Here is a 24,538-nt window from a genome sequence, read left to right as displayed (position 1 = left end):
ATTAATGCAGTGTTGCTTATAGTTGCTAAGTGGACGAAACTGATTCTGATCTTTATTAAATTCTGTGGAATAAGTACTGTACCTACGATGAAATTAAGTATTATACATGTAAAATATTTACACCTATTCACAATAATTTACATTTCACACCATTAAAATTTGTGCAACATAACGATGTATTAAGTTGTCTCGTACATACGACTGCCATGCCCTACGAGCATAGTAGAAAAGTTAGTTTTTATTTTCCGTGATTTATAATAAAATTGCATATGGACCGGAATAACCAGAACCAAGGATAACACGAGGAAGCAAGAATCTGATGATCCACAAACTGCACACACGGCGTCTGTCCACTTACTGCGTCTAGCGGTAGGTATTATAAGTAGCATGTTGTAAGTCAATTATGTCGCTATAACAGAAGCCAATGCACGGAGAAAAAAAGTTTAGGCGTATTTCTTATGCGTACACAAGAAATAAATACTATTACAATGACTAAGTACTCGTATATTATGCATATCGGTAGGTAGGTACATATGTGAAGTGACGGTGGTAGATGTGAAGAGATTGTTTACAGAACTAAACTGGCATGGAATGCGTTTGGGCGCATGAATAGTATCTTCAAAAGTGACCTTCCATTTTATCATAAACGTGTTCCACCAATGTGTGTTACCATTGCTGACGTATGCGTGTAAAATACGGATTATTAATGTAAGAGAAATCTAAAAAAAATCGAGTATCAATGGAAAAGGAAGGAGTACACAATGTGATAGAGATCGCCTTTGCAGATGAAATGGCTATATTCTGGACATGTAATTCGTAGGCAATTACTGGACAAATGCCGTCATGCATTGGTACCCAAAAGGCACTAACCGACTTCAGAGATGTCCTAGAATCCACTGGATAGACGAACTCATAAAGTTTGTTGGCTGTATGTGGCTGGAGTGTGGAACTGTGTGGAGGAAGCTATTAAGAGGTATTCATCCAGCGGCGAATTGACCCTGGCTGATGATGATGCCAGGTACATATTGTGGAGCATAATTAAAGTTAATATACATTATACAACATATATTATAGACATTAGCTACTTTTGTAAGGAAAATTAAAGTTATAGAAACAGTCCTTGTCTGTAGCAGTACGACAACCATTATACACTGACAATAAATAATTTAATGAACGAAATATAGTTATATTATATCTCTATATTCACGTAGTAAAGTTAAAATGAACCAATATTAAAATGAATACCAAAAATAATATTTTTTAGAGGAATTAAAAAGTTCGGTAAATGAAAATGTCAACATGTATCCTTGGGTATAAGTAGTTGGAAATATCTCAATTATTATTGTAACATAAAACTAATACAATAAAATTTAAATATTCAGCATTACCATAATATACTCGTATTACTGAAAAGTACTGCAGCTGACCTTTAAATTTTTCACTGGTGATATTCGAACACACATAATCGGATATTGATACATTCCACTTACGTGAGAGTGGATTTAGGTGGACATTGTTTTATAAGTTTTTAAGATAGGATCTATCAATTTAGTTCACTCTGTGTGCTACCATGTACGTTTATTTTTCTTATTATTATTGTATTAATACTACTCGTAATAATTGAGTAAAACTCACTTTACTCTGTATTTTTATTTGAAAATTTTTAACACTTAGATTATGTCATGTCATGAACGCTTTGAATTTATAATTTGTCTTGTCCATTATTTGTAAAATAAATAAATTTGAATAATTATTTCGCCTAAAAATCCAGTTTTGAAATGCACGATGCTGAATTAAGTCGGTAACAATGTAGAATTTTAATTTAAACAAATCAATGCTATACTTAGTTGTTTTAGAATAATAGATTTGAATCAGTATAAAAGGAGATGTCACCAAAGAGAAATTATCAGTTTAGTATCTGACTTTTTAGTAAGATTAACTCAATCAACATGCAACTCGTGAGTATTTTTCATTATATTCTAGAAATAATGCTAATATTTTGTTTATAACAATTGAATTAGAGCACAGTAAAATTTGGTCATGTACATTGTAATAGTATTAATCAGAATTAATTGTTCATTATTATGCACTTAAAATACCATATGAAGGGTTATTAATTATGATTGAATACCTGATCAATATTATTATGTTTTAAAAAATATAGTTAGTTAATAACGGCAATAACTCGATTTAATTTAATTGATTTGTATTATTAATGATTTAGTGTATTTTAATTAAAATTTAAATTGATTGCACAATTGATAAAAAATAAAATCATACTCAAAACATATCAGCTATGAATTATTCATTATTATTTTTGTTTATTAATTGAAAATTAAAGGTCTTTAAACACGTAATATCATTATTTTATATTAGCGTTTACTTGATAATTTATATTGTGATGTGATAGAAAATTAAATATTATTTATCATATAATACAATTTATTAATACAATAATAATTATTGTACATACGTATTTTAATTGCATCATAAAGCATTGATAGCATAATAGTTGCATTCCATGACAGATTGATAATAAATTAAATAACTCTAAAAATATATGAAAGTGTAATAATTTATTATTTTTAAATTACAATTTAGTACAATGAATAATGGGTATAATATTTTTGCAGTCAGTCGTCTTCTTCTTCGTGGTCGCTGTCGCCGTCGTCGTAGCTGGACCAATTGAATCAAAGGATGCCAAGACCCTGAAAGCAGACTTCAACATTGAACCCTCAGGCCAATACAGATTTGGGTAAATTATTTTCTGATTAAAATATGTTATATGGACATATTACATTCTGTAAATGTTCCAATAAATAGTTTAAAAAATATATTATAATTGTAACATAAATGCCATAAAACTTATGTCCCACAAATTTAAATTAAGTGTGAATATTAAATAGCATAATAACAAAAACTAATTAAAAATACTTATTTCATGATTTTCAGATTCGAAACCGATACCGCTATTGTCCGCGATGAAACCGGTGAGCTGAAATCCATCAAGAACGAAGAAGGCAAAGACGAACTCGTCGTAGTTGCCCGTGGATCATACTCATACCTCGGAGAAGATGGCAAACCCCTTACCATCACATACATTGCTGATGAGAACGGATTCCAAGCCCATGGTGATCATCTCCCCGTTGCCCCAGTCGCCTAAGAAGTTAATCTTTATCAACTTTTCAATGAAACGCAATGATATATATGAACGCCTAAGTGAACAATGACCACGCATTATGTAAACATTTATCTACTCGACTGAAAGGAACGCAATTTCTATATTTTAGTAGAAAAAACGTTCCTTTGATAGTTTTCACAATAATGTAGTCGCCACCTGATAAAAATGACTATTGAGTTATTTTGGTTTGGTGGCGATGAGCCTTTCGATCAAAGGGCTCGTGTAAAAAATATATAAAAAAAAATAAACATAATATTTAAGCAAAAAACGTTTTTTTTATTACACACACCTACTGATATATTGTAATAATGTACACTATTTAAAAAAAAAACATGTCCGATTCTAAGAAGATCATAATATCTCTATCCATAGTCGTACAGTCATGTACTGAGAAAAATATTACAAAGATATACGTGAAAGTACCAGTATTAAGAATAAGATTGAAGCCTTTTTGCATTTAAACATTAAAACAAGTATCACCCAATAAAGTAAACATGAAATTTGGTGTTTCTGAAATAAAATATACCGGACAAATATTAAAACATATTAATTCAGCTTGCTTATCGATTTTTTCGTTTTCAAAAACCACCTTATTCAATAATTAGGTAAATTAAAAGTGATTTGAAAAAACCCAACTTGTTGTATATATTATATTGTTTTGTTTAAAAAGTTGGATTCGTGAGTACAAGATTTTTTATATGAATTTAAAAATCAATATGTAACTTCATGTTACATGAAAATTTGGAATAAAACATTCAAAATGTTTATAAACATCAATATATTATGTAAAAACAATATTTTGAGCTTTCTTTTTAAAAATAGTTTCAATCAGGTATGCGAAAAAAATGTTTTCAAAGGATCAAGATAAAGAAAGGTGGTCAGTAAGTTTAGTATAAGTAAGAGAATAATTTTCGGGAAGTTATACAAAAAAGTAAAAAAAAAAAAACATCGATAAACATCGATAAAAATATTAATAAAAATTGCATTTAAAAAAATTGTAAGTTGGTTTTTTAATAAAAAAATACTTTTAATATTTTTATATACCTACGTTGTCATGGTTTTAATATGAAATTAGAGTAGAGCAGATAGCCGAAAAAGTGAGCAATGATTAGAATTGACTCTTAAGATCAGGGCGTGTGATCGTGCTGTCACGTGGATTTGACTATTAGTGAAATATGAATCTATAGGATTTATAAAAAATGGATATCAGTGTAATATAATAAAGCCTTGTATGTGTACATTAGTAATTAGGGTGCCGGGTGTGATCTAAATAAATGTACATGATGGAATACTGCAGATGTAAGGAAAACACTGTAAATTCAATAGTTTAAAATTGTTTTTTGAATAATAAAATATATATTATTCCAATTAAAATAAATGAAAAAAGTAGAAACATGGTATTTTCTAATAACAGAGCCTCGTGTTCAGTGTTTGCAGGAATATATAAATTATAAAAAAAACATTATAAATACATAGATAAACATCTGTATGTCCTTTCATATTCACTGAATCTATTAAAATTCCAAATGAAGCTGCTTATCACTATGAATTAAGGTTGGATGCCGTCCGAGCGGCAAACATCAAGGTAAATTATTTATCAAAGAGATCCTTCCCTCTGTGAAGTCAAAGTTAAAGAGACTGAATCAAAGGATCTCTCCCGCCGCAGCATTGCAGTTAGTGTAAAAGACAAAATTAAACTTGTGTCTTTTTCTAATTGCTCATCCATATACTTCTTTATAATTATATATATGTAACGTGACAACGTATTGACTAATTGTCTTAATTAGCATGTTGTACTAAAAAGTTACTCTCACCATTAAGACGATGCCGGGACATAGCCCATATCACAAGCTAGACTCTTTGAAAGCAAACATTCATGGGTAAATTCATTATTATTTATTGTTTTAGTCAATTTAATTTCATGATAACAGTAACAATTATACTGTCTTAATTTTTTCGCCGACTAAGTTAAAGTCACCAAGTCACCAAGCTAAAGACACCCAGGAAACATTTTGTTGGATAACTTGTCATTCGAAAGTACCGTTATTTTTAAGTAATTAGGAAACAACATCTCCCAAATGAACGAAATGAACCTCGAACTCGCTATCAGAATGATGACTGGAAACACAGCGTTATTTGTACTTAAAGAGTATAATTATTAAGGTCTAAGAGCGGAATGCACAATCTAAGGTTTCGATCCTAAGGATAAGTCGCCGAAAAGCGTGACTTAACTATAGACAATCCTGAGTATCGAGTTAAGGAATCCTTAACCATAAACTACTTTTGTTATGAACACGCCCCCTTCTGTATTACCATTTACCACTGACAGCTGCTGTCAAAATAAGTTCGCATGTCTATAAAACAGTCCATACACTCAAATTCATTTAACAATGTATCTCAATATGGATATTGATAGTGTTAATTCGTTTGGCATGTACTTGGAGAATATTATTTTACTTTTATACGCCAGCCCGCAGAAATACGAAATGCCAGGTGAAGAATGACACTTGACGCTAGTATTACCATGTAAAAAAAATATCTTGCGGTGCCTGTGGAATCACGTATAATGACTTATAACGGAAACATAAGAGTATTATAATTAAATATTAATATGTATTTATATTTATTGCATTTATAAAATGCAGTTGTCATATTTTTGTCATCGTTTAACAATTATAAAATAATTTGCCTAAACCATAGGAAAGAGAATTTTTAAATATGGTATTATTTTCAATAGAAATGATCTTAACTAAGGACAATGTTTCTGCATAGTGTTTGCTGCTAAGGAAATTTTAGTTATGGTAAATGTTTCTGCATTCTGCTCTAAGCTATTACTCCAGACAGACAACATTCTGGTTACACATCTTGTAACTAAGCATTATGTAAAGGTTTGAAACCTCTAGCCAAACAGAGAAATAAGTGAAGGTTATCCAAATATCCGAAAACAAAAATTTCCGATGAACACTTGGACCGAATAAATAAAATAAATGGTGGTAGGTACATTTGTGTGAATGCTGAGCACTTCAATCAATTTAAAACCAATATATTTAATGTACCTACTGTGCTGTGTCGAGAATTTTCTATATATATTATAAGGGGACCTCGGTAGATACTCGGCCTTTGGACTACACCCAGAAGAGACGGGCGGACAACATCATGAGGGACGCAGGCATAGAGGCTGAGTATGACTGGAGGAAGTTTGTACTTTCAGCCATGGACCTGCATGGCTTGTAGCGCTAGCTTAAGTTAGTAAGTTGTTTTTATTAAGTAGGGTGCGCATTACTGATTTTCAAATAAAATACCATTTTCGCCTCATAAGCCGAGACCCTCTTACACATACAGTAAAAGGTATTCACGTGTTTTTAATGGTTGTTAGCTACTTGTCTAATTCACTGGATTCTTACTCCAATAAAAAACAATAACATAATATAATTTTAACTGGAACAATCAGATTCAGTTAGAATAAAAGTCCGTACTAAAAGAAAAACCATAGCGCAAGCCTACATATCTACTAGGTAAAGTAATCAAGTGAATGCTTGTTATAATTATTAGATTTATTGCATAATATTATTAAAATCCACCACTGTATGGTCAAGATGTCAAGCTAGCTGCAAGTATCAATTGGCAAGATTTAATATCACGCTCTGATCATAACATAACACCTCGTAGAGGTTTAAAGTAAATAAATGGAAAGAGTGTTTACTGCAAAGCTGTATGGTTCCATACAACGTCGTACTGGATATGTTATTTGATTTATTTGCACAAATGACCGGAACTGCCTTTAAAAAGAATGGCTGAACAGCAACTTTATTGTTAAAAAAACACTTTTTATACTTTGACTGGTGATGGATAACTTTGAAAGTATTTTTTTTACCATTTCCTTTCAATAGTTAATAGTAGTGGTATACGTGGACCTAACTATATAATATTTTTTCTATAATTACTTATGTAATATTTCTCTGAATATAGTTTTCTGTACATATTTTTTTATCAGTGGGTATTTTAAATAAAATAAACTTTTTGTTACTTAAATATTTATTACTTTTTTTTTCTATTTTACACGAGCACTTTGATCACAAGGCTCAACGCCACCAGACCAAAACAGGCTATTTAATAGTCTAGTCTGATCAGATGGCGATTACATGAATTACACTGTGAAAACTATAAGAGCACGTTTTTCCTAATAAAATATAGGAATCCTGTTGCTCTTATTTGGGTAGTTAAAGATTTATACAATTCGGTGTCATTATTCGTTTGGGCGATCCATTGTCATTGCAATTTTGTTTGAAGAGTTAGTATTATTAACTTCTTAGGCGACTGGGGCAACGGGGAGGTGATCACCAACCGCGCGGTATCCGTTCTCATCAGCGACGTATGTGATGGTAAGGGGCTTGCCATCTTCTCCGTGGTAGGAGTATGATCCATGGACAACTACGACGGCATCGTCTTTGCCATCTTCGTTCTTGAAGGCTTTCAGCTCACCGGTTTCGTCACGGATGATAGCGGTATCGGTTTCGAATCTGAAAATTGTTGAATATGTTGTTATTTTATTATTGTGTGAAAATATGCTATTTACTATAACTTCACACGAGAACAGTAGTCGATAATCAGCGATCGGTGGACCTCGTGCGACCCAATCATGTTTTGTTTGCGATCTATAAATGTTTGACTATACTTAATATATAACATGCGGCCCATATATTAAATTAGGTAATATTTTCCATTCGACTGATTGAATACATCATTTTTAAATACTGTTTCTAAAATTATTAAAAATTAACAAACTAAAACTTTAGAAGATGGTAGAAATACGAATATTTTTAACCACCAACAGCCATCAATTTTGAAAGAATATTATCATATTTAGAAATACCAAATTTTCTTCATGGCAAATTCATGAATATCTGCATATTTCATTTCGAATTTTTACCTTAGGTTTTGAAGTGGATATAGACAATTGTTTTTGAAGAAACAGCTGCATAATTTTCATTCATTATCCATCATCCAGGGAGTAAAATCAAAACATGTACCTAACCGAAAAAAAATCTTTTTTTTAAACGGTACATGTTCAAACACGCGCGTTAACATGATCTTACTCCCTACTTCAGTTATAGTTTGTCAATTTATGGCTACGGCCGTATGTTGTAGTTTAACTGGCGCATTTCAAAAAAATACGCGAAAAAATAAATAAAAATACGCGAGTTTGAACATGTACCGTTTTAAAAAAAAATATTTATTTTCGGTTAGGTACATGTTCAAACACGCTCGTTAACGTGATCATACTCCCTACTTCATTTATTGATCGTCAATTTATGGCTAAGCCATATTATGTTGTAGCTTAACCACTGGGGAATGCCAATAGAAATGGCGTATTTCAAAAAAATACTACCTTATTCTTAGGTCAATAATTATTATAAAGCAATCATTATTCGTAGGATGTTTATCACATTTGAATGGTCAAAGACATTATAATTAGTATCTTTATAATTATCTTCAAATGTGTTAATCTTGCCCATTTTTGAATAATAAAATCCCTAATTCTTGTCAAATTTGGGGTCACAGAGATTATCAATTTAATTTTTTATCGTAAATATTTCACTATAATAATGTCAACATAAATTATACTAATGGTTTTATAAATTAATAAATCTAAAAAATCTTAACACCACTGCACATGGATTTACTAAAATATTACTATATTCTAAAACATTAGAGCGAGAGGTTTAAAAGAATATTATTTTATGTAATAAAAATACATTATGTAGTCATCAAATGTTTAATACAAATATAGAGGATAATAAGGCTTCAAAATTATATAAATAGATTATCTACAACGTGTAAGGAATATCCAGGATCATGCTTTGAAAATACCATAAAAGCTCCATTTTGACCTACGCGGAGCACGTGGGCCGTTAAGTCTTTAGAAATCTCCTTAGAAAGACAGTGATGCATTAATTGTATTTTGATACATATATTAGTTTATTTTTACCCAATATATTCTGTTCATTTGGTTTTTCACGTTTATTTCATAGTTTGCATCTTAAATATTTTTGTAGTTTTAAAAAGAGATATATTGTTTTTATTTATTTTCAAATATTGTCGACGCCTACATTACATCCTAGCCTTAACCAATATTTCTATAATTAATGATTTAAATAACTTATTAGAACATTTGTCTCGCTAGATTTCAAAATCAGCCAAGTCCATAATAGATAGATCGGAGAAAAACTGCTTTTTGTTTTCTCAAATACACAGTCACAAGGGTGAAAGTTTATATTATTTCGAGTATAGAATATTTAAAATTAATAAATTCCACATTTTGATAATGCAGAAATGTTAGAAAGCAGTAGTTCTTCAGCAATTCACAAAAAAGTCAAAAATACCTAAAGGTGGACTTGGCTGATTTTGAAATGTAGCGACACATTTATAGAATATTTATGTCCATACAATGTGAAAAAATAGTAAATCTTTTACCCGAATTTGTAGTGGCCGGATGCATCAAGGTTGAAGTCAGCTTTCAGGGTCTGGGCATTCTTTGAATCAATTGGTCCAGCTGCTACGATGGCGACAGCGACCACGAAGAAGAAGACGACTGACTATAAAAATATCACATCCATTATTCCTTTTATTGGTGTAGTTGAATCATAATAAATTATTTGTCTTTCATTCAATCAATGAATTACGTTAAATGATAACTACTTTTCTAATATTTTTTCATTTTCGATAATTTATTATCATAGACGAAATATAATTCAAAAAATATCACAATATAATTAATGATTTGAAGTAAGTCATCTTTAATATTCCGTTGTGCATTGTATTATTTATGCGGTATGAAGGGATATTTTTTTCTGATTAATACTAAACACCAATGGTCCGAAACTACTGGGCAATAAATAACACAGGCCTGTGTTATTTGATTATTATACTTCAATACTGGTAAATTGTTGCTTGAAAAAGTCTAACAGTTAAAAAATCACTTACAAGTTGCATGTTGAATGAGTTGATCTTACTAAGAAGTCAGATACTGAACTGATACAATATTTCGGGTGACATCTCCTTATATACTGATTAACATCAATTATTCTAAAACAAGTATAGCATTTATTAGTTAAAAATTCTAATTCCGCGTTGTTACCGTGCAAATTTACTGACTATAAATTTGATATTAATTTTTTTTATCTTTTAAACGACTTGAATTATTTTTATTCGATGCTTACCCAATATGTTTTTTTTGAAGATAGATTTTTGAAGACAAACGTTACACGAAAATGTTTTTTTCTAATATGGATAATTTGAATTTATGAATATAATTTTTTGCCTAATATGGAACAACAAATATAATTTTTACTTCAACATTAAAGGTAATGGCCCCACGAAATAACACTCGCCCCGCACCATACCCGGTTAACAGTAATAGGCTTTCAAAGATCGTTGACAAATATCTTTTACAGTGTAATAGTTTATAATTTATAAAACATGTCTTTCATGAAAGATCTTTTATAAAATGTAGTAGCGCAACATTACCTTTTATCAAAGACTAGTTAGTATAAGGTAAAGAGTGTTTTGCGCTGTTGCTAGATGAAAATTTTCAAAACTCAAAATTCAAATTCAAAAAAAATTCAAAACATGCTATTGTTATAAGCTCAGAAATCTTCTAAAAAGTCACAAAAGTGTGACTTTCAATCCAATACTAAATATTAGTAGATCTTAATTATCTTTAATCATGATTATTATTCTTATTATCTTAATTTTTGTAAACATGACACTGAAATCTCTTTTCAAAATGGTGAACTGCTTGAAATTAACCAAAAAAAGTGTTGATTGTAGAATATGAATAATAAAAATGCTCTATAATAATAGGTACCTAGGTTACAAAAATAATAATAAAAGACTGGAAACTTACAAGCCATCATACAAACATAGTTATTTTTTTAATAAGTACTACACTTTTATAAAATATTTTAAGTAGTGTAAAATGGAATATCGTGTTTTATAAAAAATGCTCTTAACGGCCCACATGCCCAACGTAGGTCAAAATGGAGATTTTATGGTATTTTCAAAGCATTAGCCTGAACATTCTATAAACGTTGTCGATAATGTATTTTTATCATTTTGATGCCTTATTATCCTTTATATTTATTTTAAACATTTGATGACTGCATAAAGTATTGTTATTACATAAATAGTATTCTTTTAAACCTCTCGATCTAATATTTTAGAATATAGTCATATTTCAGTACATCCATGTGCAGTGGTGTTAAGATTTTTTAGATTTATTAATTTTTAAACGCATTTATAAAACCATTAGTAAAATTTATGTTGACTGTAGTGATTTACGATATAAAATTATATTTATAATCTCTGTGATCCCAAATTTGACAACAATTAGGCATTTTATTATTTAAAAAATGGGCAAGATCACCACGTTTGAAGATAATTCTTTGTAACAAGAAATACCATTACATAAAAGTAGGTAACTATACTAAAAATTGAAACAAAGTTATTTTATCGTCAACTCCACTTCATTTGAATCATTTATATTGTAGGTTATAAACCTACCTTTGGAACGATTGTCTACATCTGTCATATTTCACGGTTGACACTGTCTACTGACACTGTCTGACGAAATCTGTTGTGGTTACTATATAATTATAGACTTAATACTAAATTGTCAATTATTAATTTAAAAACAATATCATTTTACGAAGAATCTACAGTTAACACCATTAAAAATATATATAAGGTCTCGTTCAAGAATGTTAATCTACCAGAGCATAACAGATTTTATTTGCATTTTCAATTATCATAGTTTACTTGGGGGTAGGTATGGATACCTATATTATATTAGTTGAAAGGTAGGTATAATTAATTTGCTTAGCCTTTACCCTTAGGGGTGCTTACCCGTAGTAGTTAGTAGGTCACTTGCTTATGCATTATTTCAGGGAAATTTCTAGCGCTCGAAGCGCCTGCAAATTTCCGTACGTAAATACATACATATTTTACTTTCTTAAGTTTAAAAACGCGTGAAATTATTTATTTAAAAACCGAGAATGCATGAATACAAAAAGACTGTAATTCTTTAAATTTATAAAGAAAGTACATAAAGCCTGAATTGCGTCAATTAGAAATATTGTTCATGATGAATAATTAATAAATATTGAGTTTTACTTACACTCGTTGTAAATATTTTTCTTTCAATACAATGCACCAAGCCTTGCCCACTATTTTCCGACCATTTCCGATCCTAATAGGATCATATGAGCCTCTACAGAATATAAGTTTGTGTTAACAAGTTTTGTTTTTACGGGAAATGGATGTCAGCCACTTGCTCAACCTATTAGGTCCATACCCTGGACTCACACACAAATTGAGAAACAATATGTGTACTTGCCAGACCCATGATTCGAACCTGGGACCCACGGCGTTATAGTCCAATGCTTAACCCGCGCGACCACCGTGGGTGTCTTGCCCACTATGAATTTAGCATATCATTTATATAGCGGCAAATTATATAAATAGATTATCTACAATGTTTAAGGAGTATTCAGGCTAATGCTTTGAAAATACCATAAAAGCTCAATTTTGACCTTCGTTGGGCATGTGGGCCTTTAAAGGAAATGTTATTAAACGTTTGATAAAATATCTCTGTCAAAGATCTTTAATAGTTTAATTCTGGCCTTAATCGGGTGTATCACGGGACCCTTCGTTTGATGTGAAGCATCAGTATTTTTTGACTGTGGATGTCTGAATATTTCATTGATGACAATCACCTTCCTTATGACGTCTTCAGTCAACTTGCCTCTTCTGAAACCGAATTGATTTCGTACATTCCCATCTAGATGGGTTTCAATCCTGATACCTACACCGTAGCTTCTCCATCGCCTTACAGAGAGTCGGTAAAAGTGTCAGAGGCCTGTATGCTATGGAGTTCGATGGTGCTGAACTACCAGTTTAATGGATCTCAGTAAACACTGCTTCCAGAAGTCGAAAAAAATGTTGTCTGGTGTGGTGAGAGCCCGTGTGCGTTTGACAAGTTTTAAGACACGTATACTATGATTGATCCTTAGTCAGAAGGCAGCGATGATATCTCCGCGTTGATGGGAAGTGTAGCCTTGAAGGCAATTATAATGGCGTCATTGTCCTTGAACTTATCATCCTGAGAGATATTTGCCTCGAAAAGGGCCGTAGCTATTTCAAACTCAATACAGGTGTATCTGATCGTATATAACAATAGCATCATGTACGGCATCGAGGGCCTCTCGATGGTAAACAAATTTTTCCTGCAGTCCTTTTGGCGTCAAAAAGTTTAATTGAGGCAGGCGGTTGCTTGGTGCTGCATGCGTGTTGGTTGTCTTTCCGTATTTGTTCTGAATAGTGTGCGTAGATCAACAGTCTGAGCACGGTGGTTTCAATACCGGTCGTCTATTGGCGGAACAGACGCAGTAAGCGCTCGTCCAGCGTAGGCGCATTCGCCGGAGCGTTGAGCGGCGCGCGAAACTCAACTGTATAACGGTATAACCAAAAAAGACATTGTCTACGAACATTTTCACACACGGTTATACGTTTGAGTTGCGCTCTCCGCTCAACGCTCCGCCAAACGCGCGTACGCTGGGGGAGCGCTAAAAGTTACACGTATATCCGCCCGTGTCCGGAAATTTGTACGTTTGCACTTCGCCGTATCACACTTCACCGTGAAATGTTTATCGGAAATATAATATATGGTCGTATATTAAAGACCGTTCCGCCTCTTTGGATCATATAGTATCTACCTTCTAAAATTCATGTCTAAATAAAACACGGTTCTTGTCGGTTTACAGGAAGCCAACGGCAAACAAATTTTAAAAATAGCCGATATACTGGATTATTTGCTAGGTTATGTTAGGTTAGATCAGTGGTTCTTAACCTTGTTGGAGGTACTGACCCCCACCAGTTTCATATGCGCATTCACCGAACCCTTCTTAATTAGAAAAATAAAATATGATTTTTTTCAAATTCAAAACATAGGTATATATTTTACTGGTGCACAAAATGAACCGTACATCAACATCACTGTGTTCAAAGAACAAAACCATTAAGAGAGGACATGCTCAGCGTACGTCAAAATGGAGCTTTTATGCTATTTTCAAAGCATTATCCTGGACATTCCTTAAGCGTTGTAGATAATCTATTTACATCATTTTGAAGCGTTATTATCCTTTATATGTAATTTAAACATTTGATGACTGCATAAAGTATTTTTATTACATACAATAGTATTCTTTTATACCTCTCGCTCTAATGTTTTAGAATAAAGTCATATTTAAGTACGTCCATGTGAAGTGGTGTTAAGATTTTTTACATTTATTAATTTATAAAACCATCAGTATAATTTATATCGACATTATTATAGTGCAATATTTACGATAAAAAATTATATTGATAATCTCTGTGATGCCAAATTTGACAAGAATTAGGCATTTTATTATTCAAAAAATGGGCAAGATTAACACATTTGAAGATAATTATAAAGATACTAATTATAAGCTATGTCTTTGACCATTCAAGTGTGATAAACATCCTACGAATAATGATTGCTTTTATTTTAGCATTCCTCAGTGGTTAAGCTACAACATACGGCCGTAGCCATAAATTGACAAACTATAATTGAAGTAGGGAGTAAAATGATGTTAACGCGCGTGTTTGAACATGTACCTAACCGAATTTTTTTTTAAACGGTACATGTTCAAACACGCGCGTTAACATCATTTTACTCTCTACTTCAATTATAGTTTGTCAATTTATGGTTATGGCAGTATGTTGTAGCTTAACCACTGGGGAATGCCAAAAGAAATGGCGTATTTCAAAAAAACTCTACCTTATTCTTAGGTCAATAATTATTATAAATCAATCATTATTTGTAGAATGTTTATCACACTTGAATGATCAAAGACATAGCTTATAATTAATATCTTTATAATTATCTTCAAATGTGTTAAACTTGCCCATTTTTTGAACAATAAAATGCCTAATTCTTGTCAAATTTGGGATCACAGAGATTATCAATATAATTTTTTATCGTAAATATTTCACTATAATAATGTTAATATAAATTATACTGACGGGTTTATAAATGCGTTTGAAAATTAATAAATGTAAAAAATCTTAACACCACTGTACATTTATGTACTGAAATATGACTATATTCTAAAACATTAGAGCGAGAGGTTTGAAAGAATACTATTTTATGTAATAAAAATACTTTATGCAGTCATCAAATGTTTAAAATAAATATAAAGGATAATAAGGCTTTAAAATTATATAAATAGATTATCTACAACGTTTAAGGTATGTCCAGGATCATGCTTTGAAAATATAAAAAAAGCTTAATTTTGACCCACGCTGAGCACATCCGCCCTTCATTTTTGAATAAGAAAATAATCAAAATAAGAGATATTAAACAATCAACTGCTATAGATATGATGTTTTTCAATAATATTTAATATAAAGTAACATAACCGAACAATTATTATGTTAGTTAGGTATGTATCAATGTGCATTTTTCAAATACAAATTATGTTAAATAAATTTATTCAGCCGCTTTTGGTTAAAGTATAACTATAAATGATTTTACTTAGTTTTTTTAACAATGGAAAATATTTTACGTTTGTCTTAGCTCGCATTCTTATTTGTCTAGTGGTTCTTTGTCCGGTACAAAACTTGCAATCGATTTTTAACTAACTTCCCGACTAGCTAGATAGACATTTGAAACTTTTAGAATATATCAGAACACAATGTCAATGCATTTTTTAAACTTTTAGCCATCGTTAAGTAGAATTGAATTCATTTTTAGTTGATTATGATTTGTATGAAAAGTTAATTTGACACCATTATTGTTTGCTAAGCGGATGGTCCTAGCAACTTAATTATTAATATACACGTGCGTTACTATGGAAATGAAAATGACATTTCCGTATTATTTCTATCAAGTACACATTTTTTTGATCGTTTAAGCTAGCAAGTCAAGTTTATTTGATGACAATTTAAAAACATTGTAAGTATATAAAAAGTTCTTCTTATTTTTTAATTATTATCTATTTATCCAGTAAATTTAATAATTATTCCAAAATATCACATTTAACATGTTTCGATACTAAGGGTTCATCAATAATTGGATTTTTACCTTTTTTACCTGCTGACTATTCACGTAGGTACCTACCTTATTATATTATACATGTTTAATATATTAATTTGTGTAATACTCGTATTACTCTGATTACAGTTTTCATGTACGTACATTTTATATTATTATCAGTGGATATTTTTTAATAAAAGACATTTTTTAGTTAAATATTTTTTTTTCTATTTTATTCGAGCACTTCGATCGTATAGCTCAACGGCAACATAAAAACAGGCTATCAAATAACACAAATGATATTTTAATCAGGTAGCGATTACATAATGTAAAAACTAGTAAAAGCAAGTTTTTTCTAATAAAATGTAGGAATCTTGTTGCGTTTACTGGAATAGTTAAATATTTATAAGATTCATTGTCATCATTCACTTGTACATTCCATTATCAATAAGTTTTTTTGAAAAGTTAGTAAATATTAACTTCTTAGACGACTGGGGCGACGGGAATGTGAGCACCAATGGGCTGGAATCCGTTCTCATCAGCAACGTATGTGATGGTAAGGGGTCGTCCATCTTCTCCGGGGTATGAGAATGATCCGCGGACAACTATGACGACTTCGTCTTTGCCTTCCTCGTTCTTGATGGATTTTAGGTCACCGGTTTCATCGCGGACAATAGCATTATCGGTTTCAAATCTGAAATACGATACGCAAATATTTTATTATTCTACCCATAACAAAAACTTTCATTTGCAAATAATATACCAATAACTACCTACTTAGTGATTAATTTGTTATATAACTTTGTGGAACACCCATTTTATGGAAATTATATTATAATATATAAAATAGTAAAACTTTTACCCGAATTTGTATTGGCCGGAGGGTTCAATGTTGAAGTCTGATTTCAGGGTCTGGGCATTCTTTGGGTCTACTGGTCCAGCTGCGACGATGGCGACAGCGACCACGAAGAAGAAGATAACTGACTGTAAAAATATCATATCCTTTATTACTGTAGTTTTAAAATAATAAACTATTACACTCTCATATATTTAAGGGTTATTTTATTTACTATCAATCGGTCATAATACGAAATGTCACTAGTATGCTACCAATATTCAATGCTAAGTGATTCAAATACTTATGTGCAATTGTATTAATAATAAAATTTTACTCTATGATAAAATATTATTTAATTTTCTATCACATCACAATATAAATTATCGTACATTACCACCAAGTAAACGTTGATTTAAAAAAAAGATATTACCTGTTTAAAAATCTTTAATCTGCAATATTTATTTTTATATGTACGATATGGAGGCAATTATTACTGATTAACACTAGACAGCAACGTGAATAATCCAAAACTGCTGGGGAATAATACAACACAAATCAGCGTTATTCAATGATTCGTTCCAAAATCTGATGTGATCTTGGCTGCCTCGAGAAGAGGTTTCTTAACACTTTTTTGACAATTATATAAAAATCACTCAGGAGCATACGCCAATATTTCAGTGGTTAGTTAGTTATCTATAAATATTGGAATTAATTGTTTTTTTAAACTGTAATAATTAAAAATAAAACACTTACAAGTTGCATGTTGATTTAGTTGATCTTACTAAGAAGTCAGATACTAAACTGATAAAATCATATTGGTGACATCTCCTTTTATATTGATTAACATCTATCTATTAACCTACAATATATATGGCATTTATTCGTTAAAAATTCAAATTCAGTATTATTACCTTGGTAATTTCAATGTGATGAATTTTATGATAATAATATATGTGAATTTTTTAAACGTTGCAAAATATTTTTACTCAATGCATGTATAATTTGGAAGACCTCAAAATCGAACGTTTTGGAAAATATTTTTCTAATATGGAAGGAGTTCGAAAATGCCACATTTGATTTAAATCGATCGTGTTTTGTTTATTTTATATTTTCAATGCGACAAGTTTTTATTATTGTTTATTTCAATATGAAGGATGTTTCAATAAGCACTGTTTTGATTTTTTTTGTAAAGGAAATTAACAAAAATATATAATTTTTATCTATTGTAACACTTATACATGGGAATTATGTACATTATGTAATACCTATTGTTAAAATAGCTGTCCCGGCTTCTTTGATAGATGATCAATATTTGGCCATGTTTTACATGACTTTTGTGCATAAATCCAGCTCTATATTGACGATAAAACACCGGATATTATAAGTGAGATTTAGAATTGTTTCTCGCTTATAAGTGTAAACTTTCTTTTTGAAAAAAAAAGCTTCAACGGAATAACTTCAACGTTAAATCACACTATCTAGGAGGTCAGATAACGTCGCTAAAATGGTAAATAACACGACCAGAAAACAAAGTTTGCAATGACTCTAATGATTAACGCGTATTATGATAATATGTGGTGCCATCCTAATTAAGTCTATTCCGTTCAATTCCTGAAAAAAATGTAGTTATTTCACGGTCATGGTTGCCATCCACCATCAGCGTAATTTCAATCATATTTTCAAAAAAAGTACGGTCATAACCTTATCAAGATGTATTTATTGGTTTCTCATAAACCACTTGATTGTCAAATCGGGAAGTTTTGATTATAACGTGACCGTTTTGTTCAATTTATGGCACTTGGTTTAATTCAAATTTTTGCGCTGCACAATAATTATAGTTGAACCATTATTATAATATTTTTTTTCGATTTGTACCGGTTTTAGTACTGTATAATTTTCCATAACTAATGTCCCACATCTCTAGATATTATTTTAAATGACAAATTGACACCAGTACAATATAATTTTATTGATACCTACACCACAATATACTATCTTCGATTTGATATTAAATTAAAATGGATTTATGTTTTGTGCTATTCCATTTAATCATATTGTACGACAAAACTAAAATCAATTAGTTTCTTTTCTTTAAATTTCCCTATTGCTAACCATTGGCGTACTTTTTATTGGTACGTGGTACGTCATCTATATATTATACTCTACTTTTGAGAATTGAGAATCGATTTATCTGGCGAATCTTAGGGGTATGTTCGAGATTGTTAGCGGACACGTCAGCCTTCCGTGATTGATGTAATCATGAAGAAATGGTTCACGTGAATTGAACATGTGTTCCGGATGGTCCCAGAGTACAAATCTTCGTACCGTTATACAATAGTTTCAAGGATTCCGCCGCTGTAGTCAACCTTCCCTAATCATGTAGCGATGTCATAATCCATGCGAATCTCACATGGAGGAATGTGCGAGACGTGGCGATGGACCGAGGACAGTGGCACGATTTTGTGCTCCAGTTTTGTTGAGTAGCAAGTTCAGAGCAATATTACATACACTACATAAATTATAGAAAAAATAATATTAGGTATATATATATAGGAAATAGTTAGGTAGTTTATCATGATAATGTGGACACACCGGAAAAAAACACTAATTGCTACTTACATGCTACTTAGGACCATATATTTTTTTTTATAGCAGCTATCTTAAATATTATATCTATACTATAATTTGAAGAATATATTTGGATGTGGCTACCGTCGCTTCGGTTTTTCTTTATAAAAATCCACACGTGCAGTCGGATTTCGACAAAATTTGGAGGGTAGAGGGAGTCCGACGAGCCTGAGTGCGTGGTTGGGGTCTAGAATTTCAGATTTAACCCGTTGCACCCCGGGGGCAGTTTTACGGTTTTTGCGGGAAAAGGCCGCTGCGTACAGGTCCTTGAAACGTGGAAGCTAATACTGCAACCCCCATTTTTATTGAAAATATCGCTAGAATGTGTACATTTAAAAAATATTGGCGTTTATTTCAGCTCGATCGAAGGTCAAATGGCAAAGTTAGATGCAAATAATTGTGTTATTAGAATACTTAATTGGTAGGGAGCCAACCATGTTGGCGCGGCGCGGGCGACGCAGTGCTGCCAAATTTTCTAATGAATCCAATTCAAAAAGGCTCAGCGAGACTCACCTTATATGCAATTTTCAGCTCTGACAGATTGCATATAGATAATCTGATGATTTAGCGTAAAAATTTCCATCGCGTTTCATTGTTTTTTTTTAATTCAATCCTTTATACTCTACGAATTGAATTTAGAATTTTTAGTTTTCAAATATTAAACCATTCAACTCCCGGGCAGCGGCGGGTGATACTGTTAGTTGAATATAACAGGGTGCTGGACGAAATCCCGATTTCGTCCATTAGGGATTTCAGCATTCCGGATTTTGGCCTTCGGGATTTATTTAAAAAATATAAAAATTATCATCACATGTGAATACAAATTGATAGGTTTGTGGCAGCAGAGATGGCAACACCGGCGACAGGCGGAAAATATAAAAGTATAAAACCATAGCAACCGTAATCATAGATAACAGACGTATATATATATGACCATAATATACAAGATCGATCGCAAAAAACACGAAACGAATTATTACTGTTATTACTATTATATACAACCAAATATAAAGACATTGAAAGATTATTCTAAAGGTTCATATCACCATGAGTGATCACGATAAAACATATACCAAGCCGATCATCCACTTACAAGATGTGTTTCAGAATAGGAGTACTTGTATGGAGCATCCTGTGAGTATTAGATATATGGTGCTCCTTCTTGGTAAATTCCATCACTTGATGACCTTGCAGTGGCAAAAAATTCGTACGACGCATTTTAAAAGCAAACCTTCGTAAAAAATATAAAATTAAATAACCGAAAAACATTTCATAGGTAAAAAATACCAACAGAAATTTATATATTCTCTAAGCAGCAAAGCAGTTCGTCCTAAGAAAATTCACATACATAAAGATATACTGTATCTATATCGAATCATTTATTTTACGCGCTGTAGGCAAATTCAGGATGGCCTACTGTACAAGTCCAATTATTATTAACGAAGCCGTTTTTTTAGCGCAAATTCGATTTTCGGTTCGCACCTATATCTGTTTTAATGCATGTTGTCTTTTTTGTACCTATAGGAACAATAATTTTCACTAATTATATGAATGCTCTCTACGAGAAGTTAGAGAGAAAGAAATTACTATCTCTCCCTGTCTTTCACGGTTTTATGGGATGGAATCTGTATTTTTCGGACGACGCAAGAAAAAATCTTTAGGCATTATGGAATTAGTATCCTGATGTGGCACATGATTTAACTATGTACCTACTACAAATTATGCATACAATTTTAAGATTGGTGGTAAAAATTTAAACTTTTAGAGCGTTTCACCGTTTTCTGGTACGATAATGTCAGTGAGATTTCATCTTCCTGGTTTAATTGATTGAAACCAGGATAGACCTGTATATAATAAAATGGAATAAAATCCTACAATTAGGAATATACTACTGCAATAATGAAAGCTGGTTGCATATCGGGCTAGATGTGGTATGGTGCACTAGTAAACATACTGCCCAGCGCGCTCTTGTCCAAATATGGAGCAGGACTGTATGGAGATAGTATATCAAGGATTCCTGTATGGAACATGTTACCTATCACATTGGTGAAATGTATTTGTAAAAGTCAAAATAGATGTTGTAATAGATGCATGCAGAAAAATAGGTTGAAAATGCACAGAACTCGACGGATGTCAATTTTTGAATAATCAATGGCATCTTTCATTACGAGGCATGTTTCATAATGGCACATAATGACATCTTGTGTATGACAACTTAAAAAAGGTATGTCTTTAGTCATTTAGTGTATATTTAGTATGTAGATATTATGTATTTTGTCAATTTATAATTTTCAAGGCAAGACATTGGTGTATATTTTCTAAATGATACAAAAGTACACCAGTACATATGTCATTTTGGTGAATAAATAAATCGTCTGATGCATTAATAAAATATCTCTTTATCATATAGTTGTATTATATTTATAGACGGTCGTTATAAAAATCAAGATGGAGGTGGTTCCTATCAAAAATTGAAATCTATGGCACAAAGTAGCTCGTAGAAAAAAATGGTGCTTTTATCCGGTGTGTTCATGATAAACTGTACTTATTCTAATATAATCAATATATATATAGATTATATATGTGTGTGTTTTATAATATAACTAGCTGACCCGGCGAACTTCGTACCGCCTCAGAATCAATAATCTTGTGTTAACTTATTAGCTGAATTAAAATACTCAAAATGAATTAAGTTCAATAAATGTGCAAAAATTAAATCAAAATGAAATAGATTACATAGTTTTGGTTGGTTCAGATTTCGAAGCATGATAACTACCAAGTTAATCTTCAGTTGTAAATTGTGCGGTGGCAAGCCAGGCAGATCCAATACGTTTAAAAATTCAGTTGGATAGTTGGTTGCTCTTCTTCGTTTATTATACGGTCGATAGATTTGAAGGAATGCATTGGACCAACGATTTGATTTTGAATTGTGGAGTTTAAGTGATCCACATCTTTGTTCTTTGCCGCAAAAATTGCTCGTTCACTCAACCAATTGTGATTTTTGTGGTTAGCAATGACGTTCGGGAACACTATGTTGATGAGGTCGTCCTTCGCTGAGACGAAATTTCAAAAATTCGGCGGAAACGAAATCAATCCGTTCGATTCGTCGACAGGAACACGGCAGTTACCGATAGTCAGCAATTGCTTAGAGAAATCGTCGGCAGATGGATCGCTTAGCAATGCAACTCGCATGTTCGTCGTCAGCCAAAGTTTCTTCACATAGCGCCACAGAGTCTATGATTTGAGGCAAGCGTTCATTTCATCGGCAGCGGTCGATCTTGGAATGACTGGTAGTGTTTGGCAGAAATTGCCAGATAGTAGAATCATTGCGCCACCAAAATATCTTGAGTAATTGCGCAGATCTTTCATAGTTCGATTGAGTGCTGCCAATGCGCATTTGTGCGCCATTGTGCATTCATCCCAGGTGATGATTTTACTTGCTACCAAAACTTTGGCCATTGCTGAGTGTTTCGCAATACTGCTTGTCGGTGTTTCAGTCATTTGAAGGTTTAACGGCATTTTCAACGCTGAATGAGCCGTTCGGCATCCTTCTAACAACGTGGCCGCTATCCCAGAAGAAGCAACTGCTACAGAAATTTCGGATCTCGCACGAACAGTGGCCAAAATCAATGTCATGAGAAATGTCTTCCCAGTTCCAGCAGGCGTATCGAGGAAAAATAAACCACCATTTCCATCATCAATTGCCTTCATTAACGTATCGTACACTTCTTTCTGTTTGGGGTTCAACATTGGTACATTCGATCGGACCGATAGGTTCAATGCATCTTGATCATATTCACGTTCACGTTCCAATTCTCGATTAAAAGCGTCATTCATTCCACGATGTGGCGTTGGCATTCCTAACTTGACTAACAAACTGCCGCACATGAGATAACACATGTCTTCGATCAAAAGCAAAGCCTGGTTATGTATTTCCTCATTCACTTCGAGATCGGGATTCTCTGAACTGACACGAATTCGATGTAAAATGTCTTCTGACATGTCATCCTTGTACTTGTTCCACAGCTCAACATGTCGACAAGCATGTCGAAATAATGATAGCAAATAATGGGGTATCTGACATGGAGATGCAGAAACAAATGCTTTAGCGATTGTCATGTCCCAATGAGTATCATTTTCAAGCAAATTGAGCTTTTGACATGCAGCACGAAATGTTGGGCACACTACACCATTGACAGTTCGAAGTGATTCAAATGATGTCGGCCCACGAACATTTACCAGCAACAACCGCAAGTAGAATCGTTCGCCATTCTTCGGATGAACTGTGTAAATGCGACCAAGAGCATCAGTAGAATGCACATCCGGATAATCAGGAACCGCATCGCCTTGCTTCCGACGTTGAAATTTCTTCGATGAAGCGTTCCAAGTGTAATAACGTGGCATCTTAGAGTAGAACAACGTTCGTGCAAACGGATCGTTTTGGCAAATCGAAAAGAAACTGGTCAATGTTGGCGCTGGAGATATTTCAGCACGTTGAGCAACATTCGATGCGTTGAAATAAACTCGTTGACCATTCTCCAGATGCACCGCCAAATATACAGCAGTGGGATGACGTTCATGAATGGGGAATGAGAGAATACGCCAAATTGCTTCATTACAGCTCACATATCGACCAACTTGATAGTGCGTGATTTCATCGTTGGTATTGGGAGTTTGAACGCCAAAAACTACAATATCGCTGTCTTTGATGACATATTTGCAGACGTATTTGATGGACTTCACTGAATTGCAAAACTCCACGTTGCAATGCGCCTTG

General features: G+C 32.4%; 3 protein-coding genes across 3 annotated transcripts; 1 reads left to right on the top strand and 2 right to left on the bottom strand.

Annotated features, from left to right (window-relative positions):
- The first annotated feature begins 1,905 nt into the window (after positions 1 to 1,905).
- On the top strand, positions 1,906 to 3,449 carry LOC147068164 (larval cuticle protein 1-like). The gene is made up of 3 exons (XM_085952235.1): positions 1,906 to 1,958; positions 2,634 to 2,755; positions 2,953 to 3,449. Exons 1-3 carry the CDS (start codon positions 1,950 to 1,952, stop codon positions 3,161 to 3,163), a joined length of 342 nt encoding a protein of 113 aa, XP_085808361.1. The 5' UTR covers positions 1,906 to 1,949; the 3' UTR covers positions 3,164 to 3,449.
- A 3,749-nt stretch (positions 3,450 to 7,198) lies between these two features.
- On the bottom strand, positions 7,199 to 10,218 carry LOC147068163 (larval cuticle protein 1-like). The gene is made up of 3 exons (XM_085952411.1): positions 10,166 to 10,218; positions 9,656 to 9,777; positions 7,199 to 7,701 (listed from the first exon to the last, which is right to left on the bottom strand). Exons 1-3 carry the CDS (start codon positions 10,172 to 10,174, stop codon positions 7,491 to 7,493), a joined length of 342 nt encoding a protein of 113 aa, XP_085808537.1. The 5' UTR covers positions 10,175 to 10,218; the 3' UTR covers positions 7,199 to 7,490.
- Positions 10,219 to 16,532: 6,314 nt separating this feature from the next.
- Positions 16,533 to 17,939, bottom strand: LOC147068162 (larval cuticle protein 1-like). Its single transcript, XM_085952613.1, has 3 exons — positions 17,887 to 17,939; positions 17,158 to 17,279; positions 16,533 to 16,989 (listed from the first exon to the last, which is right to left on the bottom strand). Exons 1-3 carry the CDS (start codon positions 17,893 to 17,895, stop codon positions 16,779 to 16,781), a joined length of 342 nt encoding a protein of 113 aa, XP_085808739.1. The 5' UTR covers positions 17,896 to 17,939; the 3' UTR covers positions 16,533 to 16,778.
- Between the last annotated feature and the right edge of the window lie 6,599 nt (positions 17,940 to 24,538).

This window comes from Rhyacophila brunnea, unplaced genomic scaffold (genome assembly GCF_057557595.1).
Source record: "Rhyacophila brunnea isolate RB1 unplaced genomic scaffold, BYU_Rbru_1.0 scaffold_3, whole genome shotgun sequence".
Classification (NCBI taxonomy): domain Eukaryota; kingdom Metazoa; phylum Arthropoda; class Insecta; order Trichoptera; family Rhyacophilidae; genus Rhyacophila; species Rhyacophila brunnea.
Note: the sequence above shows the minus strand (reverse complement) of the source record. Positions and strands in the feature narration are given on the sequence as shown.

Excerpts from the sequence above, each read along its gene's own strand:
- LOC147068164 (XM_085952235.1), top strand. Across the intron at positions 2,756-2,952 it reads TCAGGCCAATACAGATTTGG|ATTCGAAACCGATACCGCTA; the intron begins GTAAATTATTTT and ends CATGATTTTCAG.
- LOC147068163 (XM_085952411.1), bottom strand. Across the intron at positions 7,702-9,655 it reads TCCGGCCACTACAAATTCGG|ATTCGAAACCGATACCGCTA; the intron begins GTAAAAGATTTA and ends AACAATTTTCAG.
- LOC147068162 (XM_085952613.1), bottom strand. Across the intron at positions 16,990-17,157 it reads TCCGGCCAATACAAATTCGG|ATTTGAAACCGATAATGCTA; the intron begins GTAAAAGTTTTA and ends ATCGTATTTCAG.